Source organism: Puma concolor, chromosome D4 (genome assembly GCF_028749965.1).
Source record: "Puma concolor isolate L17-30 chromosome D4, mPumCon1.1.hap2, whole genome shotgun sequence".
In the NCBI taxonomy this organism is placed as follows: domain Eukaryota; kingdom Metazoa; phylum Chordata; class Mammalia; order Carnivora; family Felidae; genus Puma; species Puma concolor.
Window position 1 is genome coordinate 16,739,782 of NC_141679.1, and position 12,864 is coordinate 16,752,645.

Here is a 12,864-nt window from a genome sequence, read left to right on the forward strand (position 1 = left end):
GTTTGACCTCAAAGCCATCGTGCGTGCTTAGGCATTAAGATGTCACGGTTCAAGGGGCACCTGGGTGGCTCAGTCGATAAGCGTCCGACTTCAACTCAGGTCATGATCTCACGGTTCGTGATTTCAAGCCCCGCATCGGGCTCTGTGCTGACAGCTCAGAGCCTAGAGCCTGCTTCGGATTCTGTGTCTCCCTCTCTCTCTCTGCTCCTCCCCCACTCACACTCTGTCTCTCTCTCAAAAATAAATAAACGTTAAAAAAAAAAAGATCTCATGGTGACAGTACAGAGCAAGTTACGTAATACAGTACAGAGCCTGCTTGGGATTCTCTTTCTCCCTCTCTCTCTCTCTCTGTCCCACCCCTGCTTGCACGCACACTCTCTCTCTCTCAAAATAAATTAAAAAATAAAAAAAGATTTTTGAACAAAGGATCAGTATAAGCTTTCTAAAATCCTTGTGAAATAGAGCAGAAAATGGAAGAGTGGGTGGGTGGGTGGATGGATGGATGGATGGATAGATGGACATTTTCAATATTACCTTTATTAACTCAACATTGGTTGAGCACCTTCCGTATTTAATGTTCTTCCCACCCCCTCTCAGCCACATCTTCTGGTCCTGTACATAATATTTCAGAACTCTCTTGAATCCAGAACCTCCTGGTATCTTGCTTGAATGATCACCAACCCTGATTAATCTCATGTACTCCCTAATGCCACTTCATCTTTCTGCCATGGCCAAGGTCACCTTTGTAAGACAAAAAACTGACCGTGTCGTTCTCCTGCTTCACAGCTTCTACTAGCTCCCCGTTGCCTAAAGTTAAAATCCAGATTCCTCGGCGTGCCTTACTCAGCTGTCGGATCTCTAGTGACAATTTCCTTGCCTGGTCTCATTTCTCCCCATCTCTCCGCGCACTCTGTGCCGCAAGCACGATAGTGTTCTTGCCGGGAAAGACAACCTGATTTCAAAACACCACTTGCTAGCTCTATAAAAATGGATCTAAAGTCACTCCCTCATTCCCTCAGTAAGAGGGAAATTGGTTGTAAAAGGTAAGGACTGTAAGGACATGAAATGTAATATGAGAAATTATCTAGCTCCTAACTAGCTTTCTATCTGTACCTTTGTAATATCACTCCCTCTACCTGAGGTATACCTATCTCTTCTCCATGTGACAAACCTCTCCTCAGACCCAGATCAACAGGCATCTTCTCTGTGGTTATATTCCAGCCTCCTGCAGACTGAGTTAGATACATTCTTATTTGAGCTCCCACAATAACTCAAGGGCATTTATTATATCATGATATGATATGATATGATGATACAATATGATATGATGATATGATATGATACATGATATTGTAAGATCCTTTTAAAAAAAGAGACAACATCCTTTTTTAAAAAAAATCTATACTTTATAACCTGGTTCATAATAGCCTTTCAAAAAATATTTGTTGAACAAGTATATGAAGTCACTTGTGCTGGGCTCTACAGTCCAGCTCTTGAAGAATTCACACAACCTCGAAGGGTAAGAAACAAACAGACCCAAACAAATAACCACAGTGCAAGTCTGAGCGGAATAAGAGCTCTGGAGGTAGAATCAAGTGTAACAGCCGCCGACCCCTCTACCAAAGGGCCAGGGGAGGAGGGAAACCTTCACCAGTAATGGACATCTGAGCTGAGTCCTAAAGCCTGTGTGTGGATTTAACTTCCAATTTTGCCTTAACCTGTCCATGTATTTATTATGCCCACTCCTTCCTCCTTATGCCCTACACCCCCAAGCTTTCGTGGCAGAAGGCTAGAGAATTTTTAAACCTTGGCCAGTAGTTCCCAGGAGATGCCATAAAGGAACAGATAAAGAGTTTTTCATAATGCAATTTTGAGTGGCAGCTGTAGTTTTGCTTATAAACCCTGAAGCCTGTAAATTACTGACAAATCAGCATATCTTTGAAGATGAAAACAGACTACACCAAGAAGATAAAGGTTTGAAAACTAGAAAGCCATAGAAATCTTATGTTTTCATTATATACTGACTGAGAAATAGATATTTTTTTTTAGCTTCTAAGTAATTAGACTGCCCAAGTGAAATTGAAAAATGATGAACCATGACATCTATTTTAATATGATGTATAAAGTAATTCCTGCCCTTTTTTTTAACAACGTAGGAGGATATTCAATAAAATTTGCATATAGGATTTTTTAAAGAAAGGATTTTAGAATATGATAAGCAATGAAAGTCTAGAAATGCTAAATGAGGAACCCAATAGAGCATGACTATAATCCTAAGTTAGCATTTTGTAGCATCTTCTACATCTAGCACTTGATGGTTCTGATTGAGAAACTCTAGTAAACATTGAAATGGCTTCCTTCAGTAGCACTGACTCCAAAATTAAATACCTCTGTTTTGTGCCAATTGGAGTCATCGCATTGCTTCCCTGATGACAAATTCTACAGAATGTCCTAATAATGATAATTATGGGTACCATTTATTCAGTGTTTGTAATATGCCAGGCAGTGCGCTCTACAAGATTTTTTATTTTTGGAAAGTTCATTAGAGGTGCAAGCTTCCATTTTTTTATTCTCTACATCACCAAAGCTCAATATATTTCATACCACATATACCAGAAGCTTAGCAAGGTAAAAGGAAGGTACTTACAAGCACTGCTTTGAGAGTTATCCTGGAGAAATGAAATATGGCTATTTAGAAAGAACAGAAATTGCATTTTAAATGGCATGACCTAAAACACTAGAAAAAAATCTATTTCTCTATTAGCCAAGAACAGTTATCAGGCAGACAATGTGGTCAGCTTCCTTTCTACTCAGGCCCCCCAGACAGAATCCCTGTGTCCTTTGGTTTCCCTTCTTCAAAGAGCTGGGGGGATTTTGAGGGAACCTCCTCACAGCTGTATCTAACTTCAGGGAACTCACTGCAGATTTTTGAGAAATCTGCCGTGTCTGGTTCTGTTGCTCAATTTCCATACCTCCAAATCCAGAATGTTCAGTATTGAAAGTTTAATACCGAATACAACTCATTTGAGGTAAACAGCCCCCAAAGACTTGATTGTGTTTGTTCCTGCTTTTTTGTGAATGTAATCATTTTCTCTTTTTAACCTTTTTAAAGAAAAGCTCTAGTGATTCTAAAGATATTTTAAAGTCTTTGGACCATACATGTCAAGACTGTTAGTGGAATTTTAGGCCACAGAGTAGGAAACATGGTCGTTTGTATTTATTTTTAAAACCATTATTTGAACACTCTACAACTCATGAGCCCTCAGATTTGTGACCAAAAGGGGGAAGTAAAGGCAGTAAATTTTGATTAAAAGACTGAAAATTGGGAGAAAAAAAAAGGACAACAGTTTGGAGATTGGTAGATAGAGAGTAAGTAGTGTTAAAGACAGTCGAGTACAACCGAAGGGTCTCCAAAGGTATTCCGGTGGTAAACGTGAAGCGCTTGTTTCTTTGCAGAGCGAGAATGTATTCACGAGCCCTCAAACTGACATTCTTTCCCACAGATCGAATTGCACAGAACATCATTAAGTCCCACCTGGAGACGTGTCAGTACACCACGGAGGAGCTGCACCAGCTGGCATGGCAGACCCACACCTACGAGGAAATTAAAGCCTATCAGAGCAAGGTACTCTGGGAAACTATGACAATGTTTCTCCCTGTGATGTCTCTATTTCCGGCTTTCTCACTCAGCGTTATTGACATTTGGGGCTGGATAAGCCTTTGTGTAGGGACTTGTCCTGCACGCTGTAGGATGGTTAGCATCATCCCTCGTCTCTACCCACTAGATGCCAGTAGCAACCCCCTCACACACACAGTTGTCACAAGCAGGTGTCTCCAAATGTTCCCTGGAAGCCAAAACCGCCCCAATTAAAAAAAAAAACCACTGCCCTATTTAAGTGACCAAGGAGACTGTGCCCACATCAGATGACTTTAGAACCTTTTCACGGTGGCTTCCTGGGGCCAAGAAAGGAAGAGAAAAGATTGAGAAACTATAGCAGTAATAATAGTTGTAAATCTATACTACAAAGGTATGCAATAAAGCACCTTTAATGTTTCTCTTGCCCTACATGTTTAAAAAGGCCAAAGGGAAAAAAAAAGACAACTCACCTCATTCTTATTACCATTATTCTTTTGATTGCTACTTTGTCCATTAGAGAAGTTTTTAAGAGAAGGAATTTGCTGCTGTTATATATTCACGTTACTTTCCTGTGGGGTTGATAGCCACAATTACAAGATCTACTAGTAAATGACTGGTATTATCATTTTATTTTAAATAAAATATATAAATGTGTCTACACCTGAACATATGATTACAAAATACTGATTTTTCTCCATGGGAACAATCATATCTTACCCCTTTTATGTAAATAAGGAAACAAAAGCATAGGTACTGTTATGGTCAATAAAAAGCAGAATCAATACACTTGGATTTATGTTTCCAAAGAAAATAACCCCAGGATCAAAATACATTTCTGAGATTCTATATTACTTAAGAGAGTGATTTGATTTGAGGTCTTTTCCCGTGAAATTCTTTTTATACCAAAAAAGCAACCTCCATAAGTTCCGGGAAAAGAACACAACGTAAAAATCTTACAGATTTAGTGTCTGCTGGGCACACGTAAAAGTGACCGTACAGAAGCCTGGGAATGAAATCACTAGTCCTCAGTGCAAAAGTTTGTTTTCACAAAACGGACTAAGAGCCTGAGTTTGTTTAGGTGAGCAGGAGGAGGAGAAAGAGAGTAAAGAAACTGTACATATCTATCTTTACATATTATTGCAGTGTTTCCATTATTTCGGTCTCAGTACATTGACATTTGTGCCATAGCAAGGCTCAAACAGGGCAAAACAGTCTGTTCGAAAATACTGTCTTCCTCTTTGGAAGGAATGGGGTAGAGTCCCACCTTGGGCCCCAAGTGACGGGTGAGCTCCAGGAGGGAAACCCTGAATGTTGCATTGACTCTCCACGTTGCTTTTGCTCCATGTACGTTGTGTGTCTCGTCTCTTGAAGTCTAGGGAAGCACTATGGCAGCAATGCGCCATCCAGATCACTCACGCCATCCAGTATGTGGTAGAGTTTGCAAAGCGGATAACGGGCTTCATGGAGCTCTGTCAAAATGATCAGATTCTACTTCTGAAGTCAGGTAAGCGAGGAGAAGATTCATGGGTGGGGCACCTGTTTTAGCCCGGGAGGTGGTCAACCCTTTGCTCAATGTTGGCTGTAGAAAAATCTTCCTTCCAGTATGTAGTTCATTTTTACCACCCACACTGTCAGCCAACTCCCAAAGGAAACTCTCAGTAATAAAAATGCCCTGATACTCATTCAGTTCCCCTTTGAAGTCAAACACAATTTTGCTTATTGAAAGTGGAGCTATTAATTGCGGAGGTTGAGATACCCAGCTTGACAGGCAGTGCAAGTAATTAGCGTGTCAAGGTGGCTGAATTGCTGAGCTGGCTCTAAAATGCACTACTTGCCTTCTGTTGGGGTGGGGGGGGGAATCCAGGCTAGCAGAGCTCTGCCTCTGTGGTCATCTCCAATCATTTTAATGAGGATAGCCTGCAGCCAGTATAGACCCGGAGAAACTCCCTGAGCTCTAATCCTTCCCTCCCCTTCTTCCAACACATGCTCTGTGACACACGCACACTTAGGAAGGAGCTCAAGAAATTCCGCACATGACTGACCTCGCAGATGGTATTACCCAAACAGGAAACAAATTTTCTTTCCCTGACCCCCACCTTTGAAAGTAGAAAATAAGAGCCACCATGGTGTTTGTTAACCCTCATGGACCTGGGCCAGAGTACTAAGCATAACATGTATACGTGTGCGTGTGATAACGCACCTGCATATGTTAATGTTTGCCCATGACAGCTCATTTAGTCTCGTGACACCAGTATTATTTCCATCTTATAGAAGGAGGGGGAGATTCAGAGAAGTGAAGGGCTGTGTTCAATATCACAAAGCCAACGTATGGCAAAGCTGGCATTTGAACTTGGGCCAAATAGAATAGGTATAAGTTGCTGCTGCTTTCTCACCACGTGATTAAAGTTGATGCAGACCTTGACCCAAACATGAACTTGACCTATCAGTTATCTATTGCTGGCTAAAAACAACCCCAAAACTTAGTTAAGATGACAGTAATCATTTATTTTGCTCCCAAAGCTACAATGTGAGCAGGGCTCAGCGAGGAATGCTCCATGTGGTGTTCACTGAGGGACTTGAAGGAAGGCAGGAGGATCCGCTTTTATTTTTTTTTTTTTTTTTTTAAATTTTTTTTTCCACTTTTTTTTTTTTTTTTTTTTTTATTTTTGGGACAGAGAGAGACAGAGCATGAACGGGGGAGGGGCAGAGAGAGAGGGAGACACAGAATCGGAAACAGGCTCCAAGCCATCAGCCCAGAGCCTGACGCGGGGCTCGAACTCACGGACCGCGAGATCGTGACCTGGCTGAAGTCGGACGCTTAACCGACTGCGCCACCCAGGCGCCCCGAGGATCCGCTTTTAAATTGTCTCCCTCAACACGGCTGGCACTGTGTGCTGATTGACGATCCCGAGTTCGGCCAAGGCTCTGGGTCACAGGCCCCAGTTCCTCTCCATGTCAGTGCCTCCATGGGCCGCTTGGACTTTCTCATAGCATGGTTGTGAGGTTTCAAAAGCTAGCACGCCAAGAGAACAAGGCCACAGTGCATTGCATTTTTCTGGCTTACCTTTAAAAGTCATGCAGTGCTATTTCCACCCCACTCTATTGGTCAAGGCAGCCATGACGGCTCACCTGGGCTCAAGGGTAGATGAACTGGATCTTCCCCCTTTTTTTTTAAGTTTATTTATTTATTTTGAGAGAGAGAGAGAGAGAGAGAGAGAGAGAGAGAGCGCGCAAGCAGGGGAGAGGCAGTGAGAGAAGGAGGGAGAGAGAATCCCAAGCAGGCTCTGCACCATCAGCACCGAGCCCGATGCAGGGTTCAAACTCACAAGCTGTGAGATCATGACCTGGGCCGAAACCAAGAGTCGGACGCTTAACCGACTGAGCCACCCAGGCGCCCTGAACATGGATCCTTCTTGATGGGGGAGTGGTAAGGCTCTTAAAAAGCATGTGGGATGGAACATATTTTTGCAGCTCTCCTTGGGAAAAAAAAAAATCTGCCACATTTGATACGTGGCCTTGAGCTAACCTCTGTAGATGGCAGCTTCCTCATTTGCAAAATGAAGAGATGGACCAGAAATAATGAATTCCAAACTTACAATTGCATCAGCAGCATCAGAGAATATTGACTGCTCTGAGTCAGAGGCATCATCTGAGGCCCATGGGTCTGAATCTCCTAGAAGAGAACCCAGAACCCACTTCACTGTCTTTCCAGCCAAGTCTCAGATATAACCAGTCCATAGACTGACATTGGAGAACCACTGCACCATATAATCGTTTAACATCCCTGCTGCTGTAAAAATGTTGACTCTAGTATAAAAGGCAGAGTACATAACCTCCTTAAGCCTCCTGTAACTCACCTATAAGAAAGGGCTAATAAAAGTCACCAAGGAGGCACCTGGGTGGCTCAGTCGGTTAGGCATCTGACTTCAGCTCAGAGCATGATTTCACGGTTCGTGAGTTCGAGCTCCACGTCAGGCTCGCTGCTGTCAGTGTGGAGCTTGCTTCAGATCCTCTCTCTCTCTCTCTCGACAAATAAATAAACATTTAAAAAATCACCTGAAATGGTATTGTAAGGAACAAATAAAATAATGCAAGGGGCCAAGGAAAGTGACTTCCACCCTATAAATACTCAATAAACGGTACCTATTATTGTTTTTGTCAGAAAAACACTGTTTTAATTAATATTGACAAGTCCCCTTCTATGTGTAAGCCCCTGTGCTAGGTGGCATATAAGGGAAAGCAAGGAGAAATCAGCAGATCAAAAAAAAGAAGACAGAGACATAAATACTAAGTGGCAGCATAAGAAAGGCACCACGGGTCCCTTGGGAACACCATGGATGTAACCAAAGCACCCGTATCATGCTTTCCTGCAAATTTGTGGTTTCTGAGTCTGGCCGTCACCTTCCAACACACTTTGGGGCAAAAGCCCATTTGTCCATAATGTGGAGAAACTGCACAGCGCTGGTTCCTTAGAGCATCAATAAATGTTCAGAGGGAAAAACAAAGGTGGCAAACTAATTCACTCACTAAATATTTATTTATTTACGTGCCAGTAACTTTTCGAGGTCCTGGAGCTATACTAGTGAATAAAATAAGCACCACTACCTGTGGCTGCGGACAAAGGTCCCGCCCTCACCGGGCTAACAGTGAACTCAGAGAAATGCTGGGCCCATTGAGGTTGAACAAGTTTCTTCATGTTGGGACTTTCCCAAGCCTTTGATCTGTGAATGTGGATTATAACTCTCTGAAGTGAGATAATATTCAGTATTTTGCCAAAACTCATTTGACCAAGAAAACTTCATTTCCAAGACATCAGATGTAAATGGTGCCCTCAAGAAACACCCTCAAGGGGTTCCTGTATAAAGTCATCCTGTGCTGAAATATACATGGAGGATGTTTAAAACTGAAACAGAGAGCAAGTTTTCCCAACAGCAAAACTTTTACAAAAGTTAACAAACTGCAAAGCTCCTTGTGAATTCATGAGTGGAAAATACCTTTAATACTAGTCCAGAAAACAAAAAACAAAAACTATGTATGCTTCCCCAACACGTGTTGTTGCTGCCCTGCATTTTAGCCACCTTTAAGGTATATTTTATCTTTAATTCCTCACGTAAGCATGTCGAGAGGTTTCTTTCTAATATAGTTATCTTTTACTTGGGAAGAAATCTTGATGCATTTCTGAATGTGTGTGTCTGTGCATCTCCACGGGTGTGTTTTAAAGTTTTTTAAGTCTGTTGACCTAAATACAGTAAGAATTGCTTTACTATTGCACATATATACCTATTTTCTTTCTTTTTTTTTTTTTATACATAGGTTGCCTGGAAGTGGTTTTAGTGAGAATGTGCCGTGCCTTCAACCCATTAAACAACACTGTTCTGTTTGAAGGAAAATATGGAGGAATGCAGATGTTCAAGGCCTTAGGTAAGTTTACCTTTGGTGGTGACATAATTTTCTTAGCTGCCTTCAGTTTCTCCACTCAGATCGAAGTGGGTAAATGAGATGCCTTGATTCTTTAATGTGAACTGGTATCTCATTTGATAAGGTCTGGACCAGGTGAGCCTCCAATATTTTATCCAACCTGTGAGATGCACAATCGTGCATCCTAATATGAAAGGCAGGAGAGAACCACAGACCCCATTGAGATGGACCACACCTCATTCAGAAATCAATGAAGAGCTGGATGTGTTCTAGATCATTCTTTGAAGGATCAATTTTTATTTTCCTTGTAGCTTACTGCCACACAGAGTATATTAGGTAGCCCTCTGGTGGTCCATGGGTGATCTCTTAAGTTTCTTATGTAAATCGATAATCATTAGTTAAGATATTTAATTAAAAGAAGAGCTTCTTCACTGGCTTCTTGCTAAGAACACTGACATTCTTCCTGTTAAGTCATGCAGCTCTGGAAGCACAGATAGAGTGGGTGCCAACCTGCCCCAAATGATCCCCAGACCTTTCCTGTGGGTGGGCACGGGCAGAGTCAATCTTCGGGAGTGTTGTGTGCCATTCACATCCAGTCATCAGTACACGGTGCAGATAAGAAGAACGTTAGCAAAGATGGGCCGATGCCAGGAAAGGTTTTCACGATGACGGTGCCACTTGTTCCATACCCGGCCCACGGGCATCACGGAAGGCCAGTGCCCTTTCACCTTTTGTGCTGTTAGCTGATATGGTAGCTAACAGCAAGTCCATCCGACAGGCAGCGTTTCCCTTCTGCAGTTGATACACATCCATGTCATCTACAAGGCTAGACTTTCAAGAAAGGAGGAAAAGTCTTGGCAGGCAACTTGGCTGTGTTTCCAGCTTCATAAAATAAACATTTACCAAGGGTCAGTGTAGGGATGAAGCATTATTATGCCAAAATTCACAATTGCTAAGCGACTGACCTGAAGCATCCATCAGAAAGCAGAAAGCAATGAATGCCTACCCCCTCCGTAAGATTTCCCGGGAAGTTACCAAATTGAAAGGTACCTCATCTTCCATCTATAAGACGTTTTTAACATCTCAGTTTGAGGCCTCTCAGCGTTCTAAATTGCCAGGTTCAAGTGCCACTAAGACTGACAGCCCTTGGCCCCTCATACATCATGTTTTAGGTTTTCTGTGAATGCTGTCTCTATACCAAAGGATCCCGAAATAACGTATTAAATTTTTTCTAGTTGGAGCTCATCTCAACATTACAAGATTAGATTTAGTTTATATCTTCCCAGGGGAATATGGCAATCAGCATACACCATTTCTGTCAGCCCCTCATTGGTGACGTCAACACTCCGTACTTGATCAAGACGTTTCCCAGTTTCCTCATTCTATAATTATTAGGAACTTGGAAATATTGTTGCCTCGTGTGCAAGTCCTTGAGTAACTTTTCGACTATGGGACTTTCTTACTATTGCCCCATTCCATTCAAGTGTTCTCACTTAATCTGCCTTCTCTTACAGGTTCTGATGACCTAGTGAATGAAGCATTTGACTTTGCAAAGAATTTGTGTTCCTTGCAGCTGACTGAGGAGGAGATTGCTTTGTTCTCATCTGCTGTTCTGATATCTCCAGGTAAGGAGGTCTGAGGCTCTGTCTTAAAAAAAAAAAAAAAAAAAATCCTATCTTTAACGTGGATTATCCCCACTAAACCTAGGTAGTCAGCAGAAATTTGAAAGAACTGTGTTTACTTTGACAAGCTTGTGATATTTATGGACCACTCAAAGGAAAGTATCCTTAAATTAATTAAAATGACCGATTTTGCCCCACAAGCAAGAGTAGGATGTGTGCTAAGGGTCACTCCAGATTCAGACAAGCGAAAGCATTTCTTAACAGATAAATGAGGACACACAGCGGCCTGAGTTACAGCTAAGTCCTATTTTGATTTTGAGAATAAAAGACATCGCAAAAAAAAAAAAAAAATGCCCAGGAAGAAAAGTGAGACTTAGTAGAAATGTATTTAAATGAGAGATCCAGCATGAGAACAAAAGTAAATAAAACGTACACCTTCTCCTCTTTAAATACCTCTTGTGTTGGCTTCTCCACCTAAATTAGTGATATTAGGGGCTTTAAAAGGAGGTACGGACAACAGAGGGGAAAATGACTCCCTCTAAAGACTGGAAAAGGAAGAGTCTCTGATGTGCCAGTGGACATTCCAGAACGGGGATCTGTCATCATTTATCTGTGAGACCCTAAATGCTCGACCTCCCAGACCCGCAGTTTCCTCGCCTATAAATAGGGTTTGACTTCATTTTAATGAAGATCATTTCTACCTAGCTCTAAAATGCAATAAAATACCAAAATTTTCAGAGAAGGTAAGGGGTGACGGTTATAGGCCACACAGAATTGTAGCAATTGAAATGCTGCTTAAAAGTATATGGCAGCTCGAAAATGTATAGATTGCTAATGAATACGTGGCTCCTTCAGCCAGAAGGAGAACTCAGTCTCTCAGCTGTCTGCTCGGTTAGAATTCGGTGAGGAGACGGCAGTGCCGTTTACAGTTCTCTGTTGGAACCCATTCCTAATAATTTTTATGGCCAAGAGCCTCATTCTTTCTATAAAATCCACCTTAGAGACCAGATTCCTTCTGATACCTTAACATGGTTTTCAGTGGGGCTGGAAGAAATTAATCTCACCGGTGACGGTACATTGACGTGTCATTCTAGTGATATCTACCAATAACCCCAGCCTCTACCCTTCCTATCAGTGAGACTTTATCTATTTATTTTTAAGTCTTGAAGGTTTTTTTTTTTTAATGTGCTTCTGTTTTTTATTTAACCACATTATCAAAAATGGAAATTATCACTTGGCATGTTATCACTAACAGTTTCTTTTGTGGCTCTGTCTACAATCAAGCTGTTCCTCTAGGCCTCTTTTGGTTTTACTTTTTTCTTTTTTTTTTTTTTTTTAACCTGACCAAGTTTCCCAGGCCTAGAAGCACAAAGATAAATGGGAGAAGTGACAAGAAAGATTTATATCTGATAGCAACCACATGCCAAATAATTTTCCTTGCTACCACTTTCTTATTGCATTTGACTGTTTTTATGGAATATAATTCAGCGTTAGATCCATTCTAAGCCTGTGGTTCTAAGATGAGGGAGGAGGCTTCATTCGGGTTCCTGCTTGCTCAAAGAACGTGTTGCCAAAGTTCACTGTCCTTGTTAGGTACGTTTGTAATAAGCCTGTAAATTCCTAGCAGCAAATACTTACGACATGGTATATCAAGCCTAAATAATCCATGAAGATAATTGCCCGAGATGTAAGGCAAGCCTGTTGTTTATAGGTCAGAACTCAGTTGAATTATAAGCCTTTTTGCAAACAGAACATAGTATAGCCATCAAATTCTGCTGGGTTTGGAAACAGGACATTTCTTACTCTACCTAGTGGAAAATCTTCCAGTCCTTGTAGCAGACCCACACTCAGAGGCTTCTGAAACTCTCAAATACCTCGTCTGCCACCCTGGCCTAGTGTCACATTCAAAAAGAGAGGAAAGACAGATAGATGTCCTGCTCTATCTCATGCCAGACCCCACCCTTCCCCCAGTTCTTACCCTAATAGCCACGCTCTGTTCAGCTCCAGATAGTTTAGGGAAGGGAGAAGGAAGGAAACTTAATTTATTCTGATTGACAATTGTCACTGAAGGCTTTTGTGCTCACTTACGTAAGGGTTTGCTTAACTGTTGGCTAGACTTGTCCTTACCCTGTCTAGGATTACAGAATTGAGTTTCTTGCCTGACCTGAACTGTGTTCAGATGGATCA

General features: G+C 41.7%; 1 protein-coding gene across 2 annotated transcripts in view; it reads left to right on the top strand.

The window, feature by feature from the left end:
- Positions 1 to 12,864, top strand: part of RORB (RAR related orphan receptor B) — a 388,079-nt gene that overhangs the window by 354,799 nt on the left and 20,416 nt on the right. For both annotated transcript variants that reach the window (XM_086685016.1, XM_086685015.1), the window contains 4 exons: positions 3,504 to 3,625; positions 5,009 to 5,141; positions 8,951 to 9,058; positions 10,570 to 10,680. In XM_086685016.1, coding sequence (XP_086541142.1) covers positions 3,504 to 3,625; positions 5,009 to 5,141; positions 8,951 to 9,058; positions 10,570 to 10,680 — 474 coding nt within the window. The remainder of the gene's footprint in view (positions 1 to 3,503; positions 3,626 to 5,008; positions 5,142 to 8,950; positions 9,059 to 10,569; positions 10,681 to 12,864) is intronic.